General features: G+C 48.6%; 1 protein-coding gene across 1 annotated transcript in view; it reads left to right on the top strand.

The window, feature by feature from the left end:
* SLC22A6 (solute carrier family 22 member 6) overlaps nt 1–13,883 on the top strand; it is a 98,305-nt gene that overhangs the window by 27,015 nt on the left and 57,407 nt on the right. Inside the window, exon 6 of the mRNA XM_073604949.1 lies at nt 12,355–12,470. Coding sequence (XP_073461050.1) covers nt 12,355–12,470 — 116 coding nt within the window. The remainder of the gene's footprint in view (nt 1–12,354; nt 12,471–13,883) is intronic.

Here is a 13,883-nt window from a genome sequence, read left to right as displayed (position 1 = left end):
TCTGCAGCCCTGCAGCTCTCATTGGCCATCTTATGACTCATCCCCTCTCCCTTCCTGGCAAACTCTCACGAGAGTTAGAGAGAGAGCTGTACATGATGTCATAAGCCTAGGCTTTTTACCAGACAAGAAACAGGAAATGGGCTGTATAAGGTATTAAGGCCTCTTTCACACGGGACAGATCCATGATGATCCGCCCCGTGAATATCCGCTTGCTCAACAGGGATTGCTCCGCCGATCCGCGCTGAGCAGGCAGATGACAGGTCCGTTGCATGCACACTGTGGGGGATCGGATGACGATGGACCATAGAGTCCGTCGTCACCCGATCTGATCCGAAAACGGATGGAAAAGTAAGTTTTTCCTCCGTTACACTTTTTCGGATCGGAGCGAGTCGGATGTCAGCGGACATGTCACCGCTGACTTCCGACGCTCCATAGAGGTCTATGGAGGGTCCATTCAGGTTCGCCTAAAAAACTGACAGGCGGACCTGAACGGATCGTTTGTGTGAAAGGGGCCTTACTGTCAGAAAAAAAAATGTTTTACTATCCAAAGTTAAAACAACAAAGGCAAAAGATTTAATAGATAGAAAGTTGAAAAAATCCTTCCTCCTGCAGTCCGTGCGGTACAGGAGATTCAGTTTCCTGTTCCCGGCCGGACTGACAGGAAGTGCACACACTGAGTGCTCACTTCCTTTCAGTCCGGCCGGCCGGGATCAGAAAACTGAATCTCCTGCTGCGCGGTACGTGGTAGGGAGGGGGGTTAAAAAGAACACGGGGGGGGGGGGGAGTAGTAAGGGGGGGAGACAGTCATCAAGACCCATTTAGTAATAAAAATATGGTAGCTTGCTGACCATAATAAAAACAATTACCATAGCTTTCTTTCCATTTTCTTCTTTCTTTACCATCCCATTTCCATCTTATTGCTTCTTTTTTGAATCAGATAATATTTATTAAAGCTTTTTGCAAAAATTTACAAAGCAGAGAAAAGACTCTACAGTACACTCTACTGTAGAGTCTTTTCTCTGCTTTGTAAATTGTTGTGAACCCCCCAAAAACTAAAAACCACAGAGGTGATCAAATACCACCAAAAGAAAGCTCTATTTGTGGGGAAAAAATGATAAAAATGTCATTTGGGTACAGTGTTGTAAGACCGCGCAATTGTCATTCAAAGTGCGACAGAGTTAAAAGCTGAAAATTGGTCTGGAATAGGGATGTGTGCATCCCTATTCGGTAGAGGATGGGCTTGACACTAGGGTTGCCACCTGTCCGGGATTCACGGGATTCATCGGGTTTGGAGTCATGCGTCTGGGTTTCAGACTGCCTGAAACCTGGACACATTATTCAGACTGGACTATGCCTTCCCAGCAGGGTTGCTGGCTGCAGTTGTCTAAGTTGAGAGTGTCTGTTACACTCTCTTTCATGCTGCCCAAAGCCAGCACTAACAATCATTTATGTACAGCAGCAGCATAGGTGTGCGCAGCCTATTGCATTAGGGTGTGCACCCCAAAGCTCAAACACACGTGCGTGCGTGTGTGTGTGTGTGTGTGTGTGTGTGTGTGTGTGTGTGTGTGTGTGTGTGTATATATATATATATATATATATATATATATTCTTATAAGTAAACAAACATTTTAAAATGTCAGAAGTGCTTCCACACTTCTCTTATAAGCAGAGCCACTCATTGGGAGGTCTTTCCCATCTCCCTGCCGGCACAGTGAAAGAAAAGTGCAAAATGTGGAGGGTATGACAGTGAATAGTATGTACAGGAGACAAGTGTGGAGGGTGTGACAGTGAGAAGTATGTACAGGAGATGAGTGTGGAGAGTATGACAGTGAGCAGTATGTACAGGAGACAAGTGTGGAGGGTGTGACAGTGAGAAGTATGTACAGGAGATGAGTGCGGAGAGTAAGACAGTAAGCGGTATGTACAGGAGACAAGTGTGGAGGATGTGACAGTGAGAAGTATGTACAGGAGAGGAGTGTGGGAGGTATGACAGTGGGCAGTATGTACAGGAGAGGAGTGTGGGGGTATGACAGTGGGCAGTATGTACAGGAGAGGAGTGTGGGAGGTATGACAGTGGGCAGTATGTACAGGAGAGGAGTGTGGGGGGTATAACAGTGAGTAGTATGTACAGGAGAGGCGTGTGGGGGGTATAACAGTGGGCAGTATGTACAGGAGAGGAGTGTGGGGGGGTATGACAGTGGGCAGTATGTACAGGAGAGGAGTGTGGGGGCATGACAGTGGGCAGTATGTACAGGAGAGGAGTGTGGGGGTATGACAGTGGGCAGTATGTACAAGAGAGGAATGTGGGGGGTATGACAGTGGGCAGTATGTACAGGAGAGGAGTGTGGGAGGTATGACAGTGGGTAGTATGTACAGGAGAGGAGTGTGGGGGGTATAACAGTGAGTAGTATGTACAGGAGAGGAGTGTGGGGGGTATAACAGTGGGAAGTATGTACAGGAGAGGAGTGTGGGGGGGTATGACAGTGGGCAGTATGTACAGGAGAGGAGTGTGGGGGGGTATGACAGTGGGCAGTATGTACAGGAGAGGAGTGTGGGGGGGCATGACAGTGGGCAGTATGTACAGGAGAGGAGTGTGGGGGGTATGACAGTGGGCAGTATGTACAAGAGAGGAATGTGGGGGGTATGACAATGGGCAGTATGTACAGGAGAGGAGTGTGGGCAGGGCTGGACTGGGACAAAAATTTGGCCCTGGACTTCCTCATGACCGGCCCACTTTAATTTTGAGTGTCCCCAACAGCGTCCCCCTTACATCAGAGTGTCCCCAACAGCGTCCCCCTTACATCAGAGTGTCCCCAACAGCGTCCCCCTTACATCAGAGTGTCCCCAACAGCACCCTCCTTACATCAGAGTGTCCCCAACAGCATCCCCCTTACATCAGAGTGTCCCCAACAGCGTCCCCCTTACATCAGAGTGTCCCCAACAGGAGAGGAGTGTGGGGGGTATAACAGTGAGTAGTATGTACAGGAGAGGAGTGTGGGGGGTATAACAGTGGGCAGTATGTACAGGAGAGGAGTGTGGGGGGGTATGACAGTGGGCAGTATGTACAGGAGAGGAGTGGGGGGGGTATGACAGTGGGCAGTATGTACAGGAGAGGAGTGTGGGGGCATGACAGTGGGCAGTATGTACAGGAGAGAAGTGTGGGGGGGTATGACAGTGGGCAGTATGTACAGGAGAGGAGTGTGGGGGCATGACAGTGGGCAGTATGTACAGGAGAGGAATGTGGGGGGGTATGACAGTGGGCAGTATGTACAAGAGAGGAATGTGGGGGGGGTATGACAGTGGGCAGTATGTACAGGAGAGGAGTGTGGGAGGTATGACAGTGGGCAGTATGTACAGGAGAGGAGTGTGGGAGGTATGACAGTGGGCAGTATGTACAGGAGAGGAGTGTGGGGGGTATAACAGTGAGTAGTATGTACAGGAGAGGAGTGTGGGGGGTATAACAGTGGGCAGTATGTACAGGAGAGGAGTGTGGGGGGGGTATGACAGTGGGCAGTATGTACAGGAGAGGAGTGTGGGGGGGGTATGACAGTGGGCAGTATGTACAGGAGAGGAGTGTGGGGGCATGACAGTGGGCAGTATGTACAGGAGAGGAGTGTGGGGGGTATGACAGTGAGTAGTATGTACAGGAGAGGAGTGTGGGGGGTATAACAGTGGGCAGTATGTACAGGATAGGAGTGTGGGGGGGTATGACAGTGGGCAGTATGTACAGGAGAGGAGTGTGGGGGGTATGACAGTGGGCAGTATGTACAGGAGAGGAGTGTGGGGGGGCATGACAGTGGGCAGTATGTACAGGAGAGGAGTGTGGGGGGTATGACAGTGGGCAGTATGTACAAGAGAGGAATGTGGGGGGTATGACAATGGGCAGTATGTACAGGAGAGGAGTGTGGGCAGGGCTTGACTGGGACAAAAATTTGGCCCTGGACTTCCTCATGACTGGCCCACTTTAATTTTGAGTGTCCCCAACAGCGTCCCCCTTACATCAGAGTGTCCCCAACAGCGTCCCCCTTACATCAGAGTGTCCTCAACAGCGTCCCCCTTACATCAGAGTGTCCCCAACAGCGTCCCCCTTACATCAGAGTGTCCCCAACAGCACCCTCCTTACATCAGAGTGTCCCCAACAGCATCCCCCTTACATCAGAGTGTCCCCAACAGCATCCCCCTTACATCAGAGTGTCCCCAACAGGAGAGGAGTGTGGGGGGTATAACAGTGAGTAGTATGTACAGGAGAGGAGTGTGGGGGTATAACAGTGGGCAGTATGTACAGGAGAGGAGTGTGGGGGGGTATGACAGTGGGCAGTATGTACAGGAGAGGAGTGTGGGGGCATGACAGTGGGCAGTATGTACAGGAGAGGAGTGTGGGGGGGTATGACAGTGGGCAGTATGTACAGGAGAGGAGTGTGGGGGCATGACAGTGGGCAGTATGTACAGGAGAGGAGTGTGGGGGGTATGACAGTGGGCAGTATGTACAAGAGAGGAATGTGGGGGGTATGACAGTGGGCAGTATGTACAGGAGAGGAGTGTGGGAGGTATGACAGTGGGCAGTATGTACAGGAGAGGAGTGTGCGAGGTATGACAGTGGGCAGTATGTACAGGAGAGGAGTGTGGGGGGTATAACAGTGAGTAGTATGTACAGGAGAGGAGTGTGGGGGGTATAACAGTGGGCAGTATGTACAGGAGAGGAGTGTGGGGGGGTATGACAGTGGGCAGTATGTACAGGAGAGGAGTGTGGGGGGGCATGACAGTGGGCAGTATGTACAGGAGAGGAGTGTGGGGGGTATGACAGTGGGCAGTATGTACAAGAGGGGAATGTGGGGGGTATGACAATGGGCAGTATGTACAGGAGAGGAGTGTGGGCAGGGCTTGACTGGGACAAAAATTTGGCCCTGGACTTCCTCATGACCGGCCCACTTTAATTTTGAGTGTCCCCAACAGCGTCCCCCTTACATCAGAGTGTCCCCAACAGCGTCCCCCTTACATCAGAGTGTCCTCAACAGCGTCCCCCTTACATCAGAGTGTCCCCAACAGCGTCCCCCTTACATCAGAGTGTCCCCAACAGCGTCCCCCTTACATCAGAGTGTCCCCAACAGCATCCCCCTTACATCAGAGTGTCCCCAACAGCATCCGCCTTACATCAGAGTGTCCCCAACAGGAGAGGAGTGTGGGGGGTATAACAGTGAGTAGTATGTACAGGAGAGGAGTGTGGGGGGTATAACAGTGGGTAGTATGTACAGGAGAGGAGTGTGGGGGGGGTATGACAGTGGGCAGTATGTACAGGAGAGGAGTGTGGGAGGGTATGACAGTGGGCAGTATGTACAGGAGAGGAGTGTGGGGGCATGACAGTGGGCAGTATGTACAGGAGAGGAGTGTGGGGGCATGACAGTGGGCAGTATGTACAGGAGAGGAGTGTGGGGGGTATGACAGTGGGCAGTATGTACAAGAGAGGAATGTGGGGGGTATGACAGTGGGCAGTATGTACAGGAGAGGAGTGTGGGAGGTATGACAGTGGGCAGTATGTACAGGAGAGGAGTGTGCGAGGTATGACAGTGGGCAGTATGTACAGGAGAGGAGTGTGGGGGGTATAACAGTGAGTAGTATGTACAGGAGAGGAGTGTGGGGGGTATAACAGTGGGCAGTATGTACAGGAGAGGAGTGTGGGGGGGTATGACAGTGGGCAGTATGTACAGGAGAGGAGTGTGGGGGGTATGACAGTGGGCAGTATGTACAGGAGAGGAGTGTGGGGGCATGACAGTGGGCAGTATGTACAGGAGAGGAGTGTGGGGGGTATGACAGTGGGCAGTATGTACAAGAGAGGAATGTGGGGGGTATGACAGTGGGCAGTATGTACAGGAGAGGAGTGTGGGTAGGGCTGGACTGGGACAAAAATTTGGCCCTGGACTGCCTCATGACCGGCCCACTTTAATTTTGAGTGTCCCCAACAGCGTCCCCCTTACATCAGAGTGTCCCCAACAGCGTCCCCCTTACATCAGAGTGTCCCCAACAGCGTTCCCCTTACATCAGAGTGTCCCCACAGCGTCCCCCTTACATCAGAGTGTCCCCAACAGCACCCTCCTTACATCAGAGTGTCCCCAACAGCGTCCCCCTTACATCAGAGTGTCCCCAACAACGTCCCCCTTATATCAGAGTGTCCCCAACAACGTCCCCCTTACATCAGAGTGTCCCCGACAGCGTCCCCCCTACATCAGAGTGTCCCCGACAGCGTCCCCCCTACATCAGAGTGTCCTCAACAGCGTCCCCCCTACATCAGAGTGTCCCCGACAGCGTCCCCCCTACATCAGAGTGTCACCAACAGCGTCCCCCTTACATCAGAGTGTCCCCAACAGCGTCCCCCTTACATCAGAGTGTCCCCAACAGCGTCCCCCTTACATCAGAGTGTCCCCAACAGCATCCCCCTTATATCAGAGTGTCCCCAACAGCATCCCCCTTACATCAGAGTGTCCAAACAGCATCCCCCTTACATCAGAGTGTCCCCAACAGCGTCCCCTTTACATCAGAGTGTCCCCAACAGCGTCCCCCTTACATCAGAGTGTCCCCAACAGCGTCCCCCTTACATCAGAGTGTCCCCAACAGCATCCTCCTTACATCATAGTGTCCTCAACAGCATCCCCCCTACATCAGAGTGTCCCCAACAGTGTCCCCCTTACATCAGAGTGTCCCCAACAGCGCCCCCCTTACATCAGAGTGTCCCCAACAGCGCCCCCCTTACATCAGAGTGTCCCCAACAGCATCCCCCCTACATCAGAGTGTACCCAACAGGTTCCCCCTTACATCAGAGTGTCCCCAACAGCGTCCCCCTTACATCAGAGTGTCCCCAACAGCGTCCCCCTTACATCAGAGTGTCCCCAACAGCGCCCCTCTTACATCAGAGAGTCCCAATCAGCAGCCCAGTTCACATCAGAGTCCCCATCAGAGAGTCCCCACCAGCAGCTCCCTTCACATCAGTGTTTCCCCATCAGAAGCCCTTCACATCAGAGAGCCCCCATCAGCAGCCCCCTTCACATCAGAGTGTCCTCCCCCTCCCACATGTACCCACAGTTTTGAAGGCAGCTTCTTGTTCCTCTCTCCAGTCATGTGATAACAAGTGATAGGGGAGAGAGGAAGGAAAGTTTACCGTTGGTCTATCTCCCCCTGCAGGCTGGAGGGAGCATAACGCCTTACGCTCTCTCCAGCATATGACGGAAGCTGCTCCTCCTGACAGGAGTGAAATTGCGATCACTCACTGTCAGAGAGGAGCGGCTCAAGGACCGCATCTGACTGGCCCACTGAGCCATCGGCCCACCGGAAATCTCCCGGTAGTCCCGATGGCCAGTACATGCCTGAGTGTGGGGGTATGACAGTGGGCAGTATGTACAGGAGAGGAGTGTGGAGGGTATGACAGTGAGCAGTATGTACAGGAGAGGAGTGTGGAGGGTATGACAGTGGGCAGTATGTACAGGAGAGGAGTGTGGAGGGTATGACAGTGGGCAGTATGTACAGTAGAGTGTGGGGGGTATGACAGTGGGCAGTATGTACAGGAGAGGAGTGTGGGGGTATGACAGTGGGCAGTATGTACAGTAGAATAGTGAGGGGGGTATGACAGTGGGCAGTATGTACAGAAGAGGAGGGTATGACAGTGGGCAGTATGTACAGGAGTGTGGAGGGTATGACAGTGGGGCAGTATGTATAGAAGAGAAGTGTGGAGGGTATGACAGTGGGCAGTATGTACAGAAGAGGAGTGTGGAGAGTATGACAGTGAGTGGTATGTACAGATGTACAGGAGGAGTGTGGAGGGAATGAAACAAGCAGTATTTGTATGTGTTAAAAGAAAGCACTCTGTGTGTGTTGTGTCCAGATAATGTGAAGTTAATTTATGATCATTCCATTTAACCCTGTATTGATCCAAACTCTGCACAATCCAAAGTGTAAATTCCCGACATAAACTAAACACTCTAAGGCTAAGTTCACATCTATGCATGTGGATATTGCATGCAAAATTGCATGCCCTCCCAACATGCAAAGAAATGTGCTGTCCTTAAGCAGATGTGCAGCAGTGCCATTATTTGTTAATGGCACCTCCATGCATCTGCAAACATGTGGACCAAACTACAGGGTGCTGCACACTTTTGGAAAAAATTCAGGACTTCTTTTCCATGTTGCTCGTGCGTAGGGCAGCTCATTGAAATTAATGGGCTGCCCTACACGTAGTGCATGAAAACCACACATGTGAAAAAAGCCTAACTGAGTAGATAAGTAACTGAGTAGTAAAAAAAACTCAATAAAAAAATATATTCTCTAAATAATCAGTGTTCATAAAATTGCACTACCATGTAAATAACTGTGAACGCTGTGCTCTGCTCTGTTTATTGAGGACTTGTATATAGAGTGTTTAGTTTATGTGGGGAATTTACATGTTGTACAGAGTTTGGAGAAGACAGGGTAAAATTGAATGGTTATAAAGTTTCTTCACTTTATCTGGACATACACAGAGTATGGGGTTATTTATATAGTGATAAGTGCCAGCTTCCAACATTAGCTGTGAGCAGGGCTGAAGACTCAGCCCATTCCCTCATACACACTCTCTTTTCCAATCCTTTGTATTAGCTTAATCATTCTCATCACACTGCAAACAAATCCTCCTGATTAGTCCTCATGTGAAACTGCCAGCTTACCTATCCAAATTGACTTTTCTTAGAACATCAGCTCAGCTCACCCCCTTCCCTGCACAGTGTCAGCAGCACCTGGCAGTAGCAGTGCCCCGCCTCCGGGTTCTCTGGGCATACGGAATTGTGGATAAGGGGGAGGATCTATTGAATGAGGGTACAGATTGAACATACACAGGAGACTTGGGGAGATGGAAAAACGAGATTAGAAGCTTCTAAATGCATACACTACAAGCAATGATACTGCTGTTGTCTTCACAGCCTTGATCCCAGGACTGAGCTGTGGCGGGACGGTCACTGCTGTTTGCAAGTATGTAACGTACAGGAGGTGATTAGGGTGTGCCCAGGCACACTTGGCACACCACCTGCGCACGCCTATGTACAGCAGGTAATAGTGTTATACTGGAAAAGAGATTTACTGTCATATTGACAGCCCTGGCACAGGCATTGTGATTGCACCTAGCACATACATGTGCATTAGAAAAAAAGAACATTACGAAATGCCCTCTCAGAACAACAGATGCCCTAACCACACATTTAATCACAGATGCTGGTCATGAGGTGGTTACAAAACTCTTGTGGACAGGCTAGAAAAGCCTTATTTAACATTAGGTTCTCTTGATCAGGCTCTGGACATTCAGATATTTATTTTATATAGCAAAAGTGCTTTAACAAAACTTATTGACCTCTGCTGAGTCACTGATAGAAGGGGGAGCAGGGGAGCTAAGCTGCTGGAAGCAGGATTTCAGTTCTTCTGCTGTGAGCAGGCAAATTATCCTCAGCTATGGAGGCGAGAGCTTGTGTTAAAGCTTATTTACAGCTTATTAAAGTAATACTAAAGCTTAGTTTGTTTTTTTCTATAACAACAAACATGTCATACTTACCTGCTCTGCGCAATGGTTTTGCACACAGCAGCTCTGATCCTCTTCTTTTTGTGTCCCCTGCCAGTGCTACTGGCTCCTCCCCCTCGAGCAGTGCCCCCAGAGAAATCTGCTTGCCCTGGGGGCACCGCTGCATGCTTGATCCCGAGCCACTACTCTATGTATTAATAAGACGCATAGAGCTGCGGCTCAACCCCACCCAAGCTCTCTCATCATTGGCTCACTGGCTGTGTCCCCATCCAGCCAAGGCTATCGTGAATATTGCTGGATCGGTAAGAATTGGGGGGGGGGGGGGTTGCACACAGAAGGTTTTTACCTTCATGCATATAATGCGTAAAGGTAAAAAAACTTCAACCTTTAGAACCACTTTAAGAACATGTTTTTATTTAAATATCCATAGCCTTGTCACACGGTCGCTTTAACTCCTTCGTGACCGCACTATAGCCAAATGACAACTATACAGAGCGGCCCCACTTTGCTGGGAAGCTGTCATATGATGTCCTCCCGTCTTTGCAGTGCCTGCATGCCCCCTGCGGCTTGCATCGGCAGTGATCTGTGATCGCTGCGTTCTTCGAATGCAGCAGTTCACAAATCTGGGTAAAGAGCCAATCACATCGGCTCTTTACCACGTGATCAGCTGTGTCCAATCACAGCTGATCACGGATGCAAACAGGATTTGCCGGTTTTTGGCAATCCTCCCCTCACGCTGACAGTGCATGAGGAGAGGAGAGCCAAAACCGGCAAATCCACACAGGAGATATCTGCACTGACAAACAGGGCATGGATCATCTATGTCCTGATTATCAGTGCAGCCCCAACAGTGCCCACCAGTGCTGCCAATCTGTGCCCGCGAGTGCTGCCAATCAGTGTCCATCAGTGATTCCTGTCAGTGCCATCAGTGCCACTAATTAATGCCCATCAGTGCTGCATATCAGTGCAGCCTCATCAGTGCCTCCTGATCATTGCCCATCAGTGCCCATCAGTGCCCATCAGTGCAGCATATAAGTTCAGTCTCATCAGCGCACATCAGTGTAGGAGAAAAAAATACTTATTTACAAAACAGAAACTAAGAAAAACGTTTTTTTTTCAAAATGTTCGGCCTTTTTTCATTTGTTTAGCAAAAAAGAAAAAACCCAGTGGTGATTAAATACCACCAAAAGAAAGTTCTATTTGTGTGAAAAAAAGATAAAAATTTCATATGGGTACAATGTTGAATGACCGTGTAATTGTCATTCAAAGTATGACAGCACTGAAGGCTGAAAATTGGCATGGGCAGGAAGGGGGTGAAAGTGCCCAGTAGGCAAGTGGTTAAAATATTTTATGGAGGCATCTTAACACGCATCGTTGAGGTTTCACTAGTGATATGGTAATTGATGGAAGGTATTTGTCCCTGCTTTAGTAAGGAGTGAGCTGATCAAGGGAGGTTTACTAGCTATTCACTTGTTCCTTGTGAGGTATGTAACCCTTGTCATGGCATACTGTAGGTCACATAATTAGAAGTGTGGCTAAAAAATTCTTAAAGCGGAGTTCCATCCAAAAATATAACTTCCACTTTAAGTGACGGCGACCCCCTGACATGCTACATTTGGCATGTCATTTATTTGGGGGGGGGGAGCGGATACCCTCTTTTTAGGGGCATCCAGTTCCCACTTCTTCCCGGGGCTCCAAACAGCTGGGCATGCGTAGTGCGTGCCCAGCTGTGAAGCCACAGCCAGGTGCCCACAGTAGTGATGCCGGCGCCGCAGAGGGGGAGAGAAGCAGGGCTTTGTTCTCCCGCATCTCTGGACCGTGGGAGAGGTGAGTATCTGATTATTAAAAGTCTGCAGCTACACTTTTTGTAGCTGCTGACTTTTAAATGGGTGGAAATCCGATTTAAAGTGTATTTAAATCTCAAACGTTTTATTTTACATTTTTTAATACAGTGGTGAGGGGTTATGACCCTTGCTAGATTTTATTGTTGTCTGTGTCCCCATTAGGGAGATTTACTCTCTCTGTTCATCCTGGAGACCTATTGTCTTTGGGACTAAAAATGAAGCATAATTCAAAATGTTAAGGTGTCAGCAGATAAGGATTAGAGAAGGAATCTACCAATGTGGACACTTGCCCCAGTGACAGCTGTATAAGAGGAGATGTACATCATTTTGAATAGATTTCTGTATCTACAGGACAGAAAATGAAATGTCCCAAGTGGAACAAAGATGGCACCAAAACCCTTATTAGAGTTTTAACCTATTCGATATCCATTACCTACTGTATCCAAAATGAAAAAGTTTTATTTTTATTGTATGTAATCTATTTATTTTTCTTATTTTTTTTTTAATAAAACTGAATTACTTTATTTAATGTAGCATTTCATGTCTTGCATTTGCTTTCCCTAAAATAATCAATCATAGACAAATTTGACAACATTAATCAATCAATTGCAGGCATACAGGCATGGCCAGAAAAAAATTGCATAAACTATTATCTGCACAGAATTATCAAAAATACAATGATATAATTATGATATTTATACATAAGTGAATTTTTTAAATAAAAGTGTAACAGTAAAACACTGGAAAAACTCCTGTTATGGTGTTTTTCCTGAACTTTCTTTTAATACAATTGGGCAAGAAAAGCCCTTAAAAAAAAAGAAGAAGGTGAGTGGTTGGGTCCTTAAAGCTCTACCTTTGATGTTAGTTCTCACAATATATAGAGCTCATAGAGCAGTTCTGCATCATAACCATGAGCACCTCAATGTTTCCCTTTTCCTGCCCTTAAATATGCCCTTATGCTCTCATTTTCTTTAACCGTAGACACTAAAAGCTGATATGGTGAAAGAGGTGGCTTGTGGGAATTCAACGTATACAGTGTTTGATCTGGTTCGAACTAGTACTATCCGCAGAATATCCTTTGCTGTGAGCTTTGTGTGGTAAGAAGACTGTCAAAAGTAGCACTACCCTAGAACATTTGCTAATTTTGTATGTTAGTTGTTAAAGCTGCAAGAGAAGGTAAACTGGAGTATTTTGATATGGAGCTAGAATTTCAGCTTTTGACAAACAGATCCAAAAAGTGAGCATCCCTAGGTAGTTACTCTTGAAACTACCTTGTCAAGTGAAGACACCATCAACATGAAAGCTCCCTGCAAAAAAAAAGAGCTCTTATACTCACCTCTATGGTGGGAAATGTCTCCTAACTTCCCTCTATCCCAGTGCTGTGACCGCCACCAGTGTCTTCTCCCAGGGCCGTCTTTATTATGGATTGGACCCTGGGCAAACATTTTCTTGGGCCCCCCCATGCAATTTGCCCCCCCCACCATCATTACACAAGACCCCTTTCCCCATGCTACCAGGGCCATTTTTAAGTCAGGCAAAAGGGGCAGCTGCCCTGGGCCCTGTCGTTGTTGTGGGGCCCAAAGCATCTGCCTCATACTTGCCAACTATCCTGGTTTAAATTCCCTTGTCCCTGGAGGTTTTAGTCCCGTGCTGTGTCCCAATATCTCAGTATGAAGTGCTGCTACTAATGCTGCCCAGCTCTGCCCTTTTGTTGTGTACAGATGACTCACCTGCAGACCCTGTGTTTACATGTAAATCACCAGCATTCATATGTAAATAGCGACGTCATTCATATGTAAATAGCGACGGCAGGCGGCATTGATATGTATATCATACCCCCCTGAGGTCATATCCACAGTAATCTCAAGCAGCCAATCAACAAGCAGAAATCATGTGCTGTAATCTCTAGCAACTAATCAGTGAGCCGTAATGTGTGCTGTAACCTCTAGCAACCAGTCAGTGAGCTGTAATGATACACTGTAACCTCTGGCAACCAATCGCAATAGCTGCCTGATCTGATTCAGTAAACTGATTGTGAGTCTAGCTGCTATTTATTGTATGTCTCAGAGCAGGTGAAGAGCGAAACTGCATGGGGGGCCCAAGAAAAGTTTTGGCCAGGGTTCAATCATAAAGACGGTCCTGCATACTACCCCCATTATTACATAGGACCCCCCTCCCCCATACTGCCCCCATGATTACACAGGACCACCTTCTCTGCTCCCTCCCCCAGCATTCTCACCTTGACAGTGTCCAGAGGATGTAAGGAGAACACCAGGCACAACCCGCCAACCCCCCCGGCGAAGAAGGTCTTCAGCGGGCCATGGTCTGCGGCTTCTCAGACATGGTGAGGGAGAGGCGTTGATGAGACTGTGCCCGGGACTGACAGGCGCTCTCCCCAAACAAGGTTTACCTTACCAAGCTGGCCAATCACCGCACAGGCAGCAGACATAACACCCAAACAATCTGCTTGCATTGCCTGAGTAATAGCCAAACTCAACTATTTGTGGGCA

This window comes from Aquarana catesbeiana, linkage group LG11, assembly GCF_042186555.1.
Source record: "Aquarana catesbeiana isolate 2022-GZ linkage group LG11, ASM4218655v1, whole genome shotgun sequence".
Classification (NCBI taxonomy): Eukaryota; Metazoa; Chordata; class Amphibia; order Anura; family Ranidae; genus Aquarana; species Aquarana catesbeiana.
This window is presented reverse-complemented; position numbering and strand designations above follow the sequence as displayed.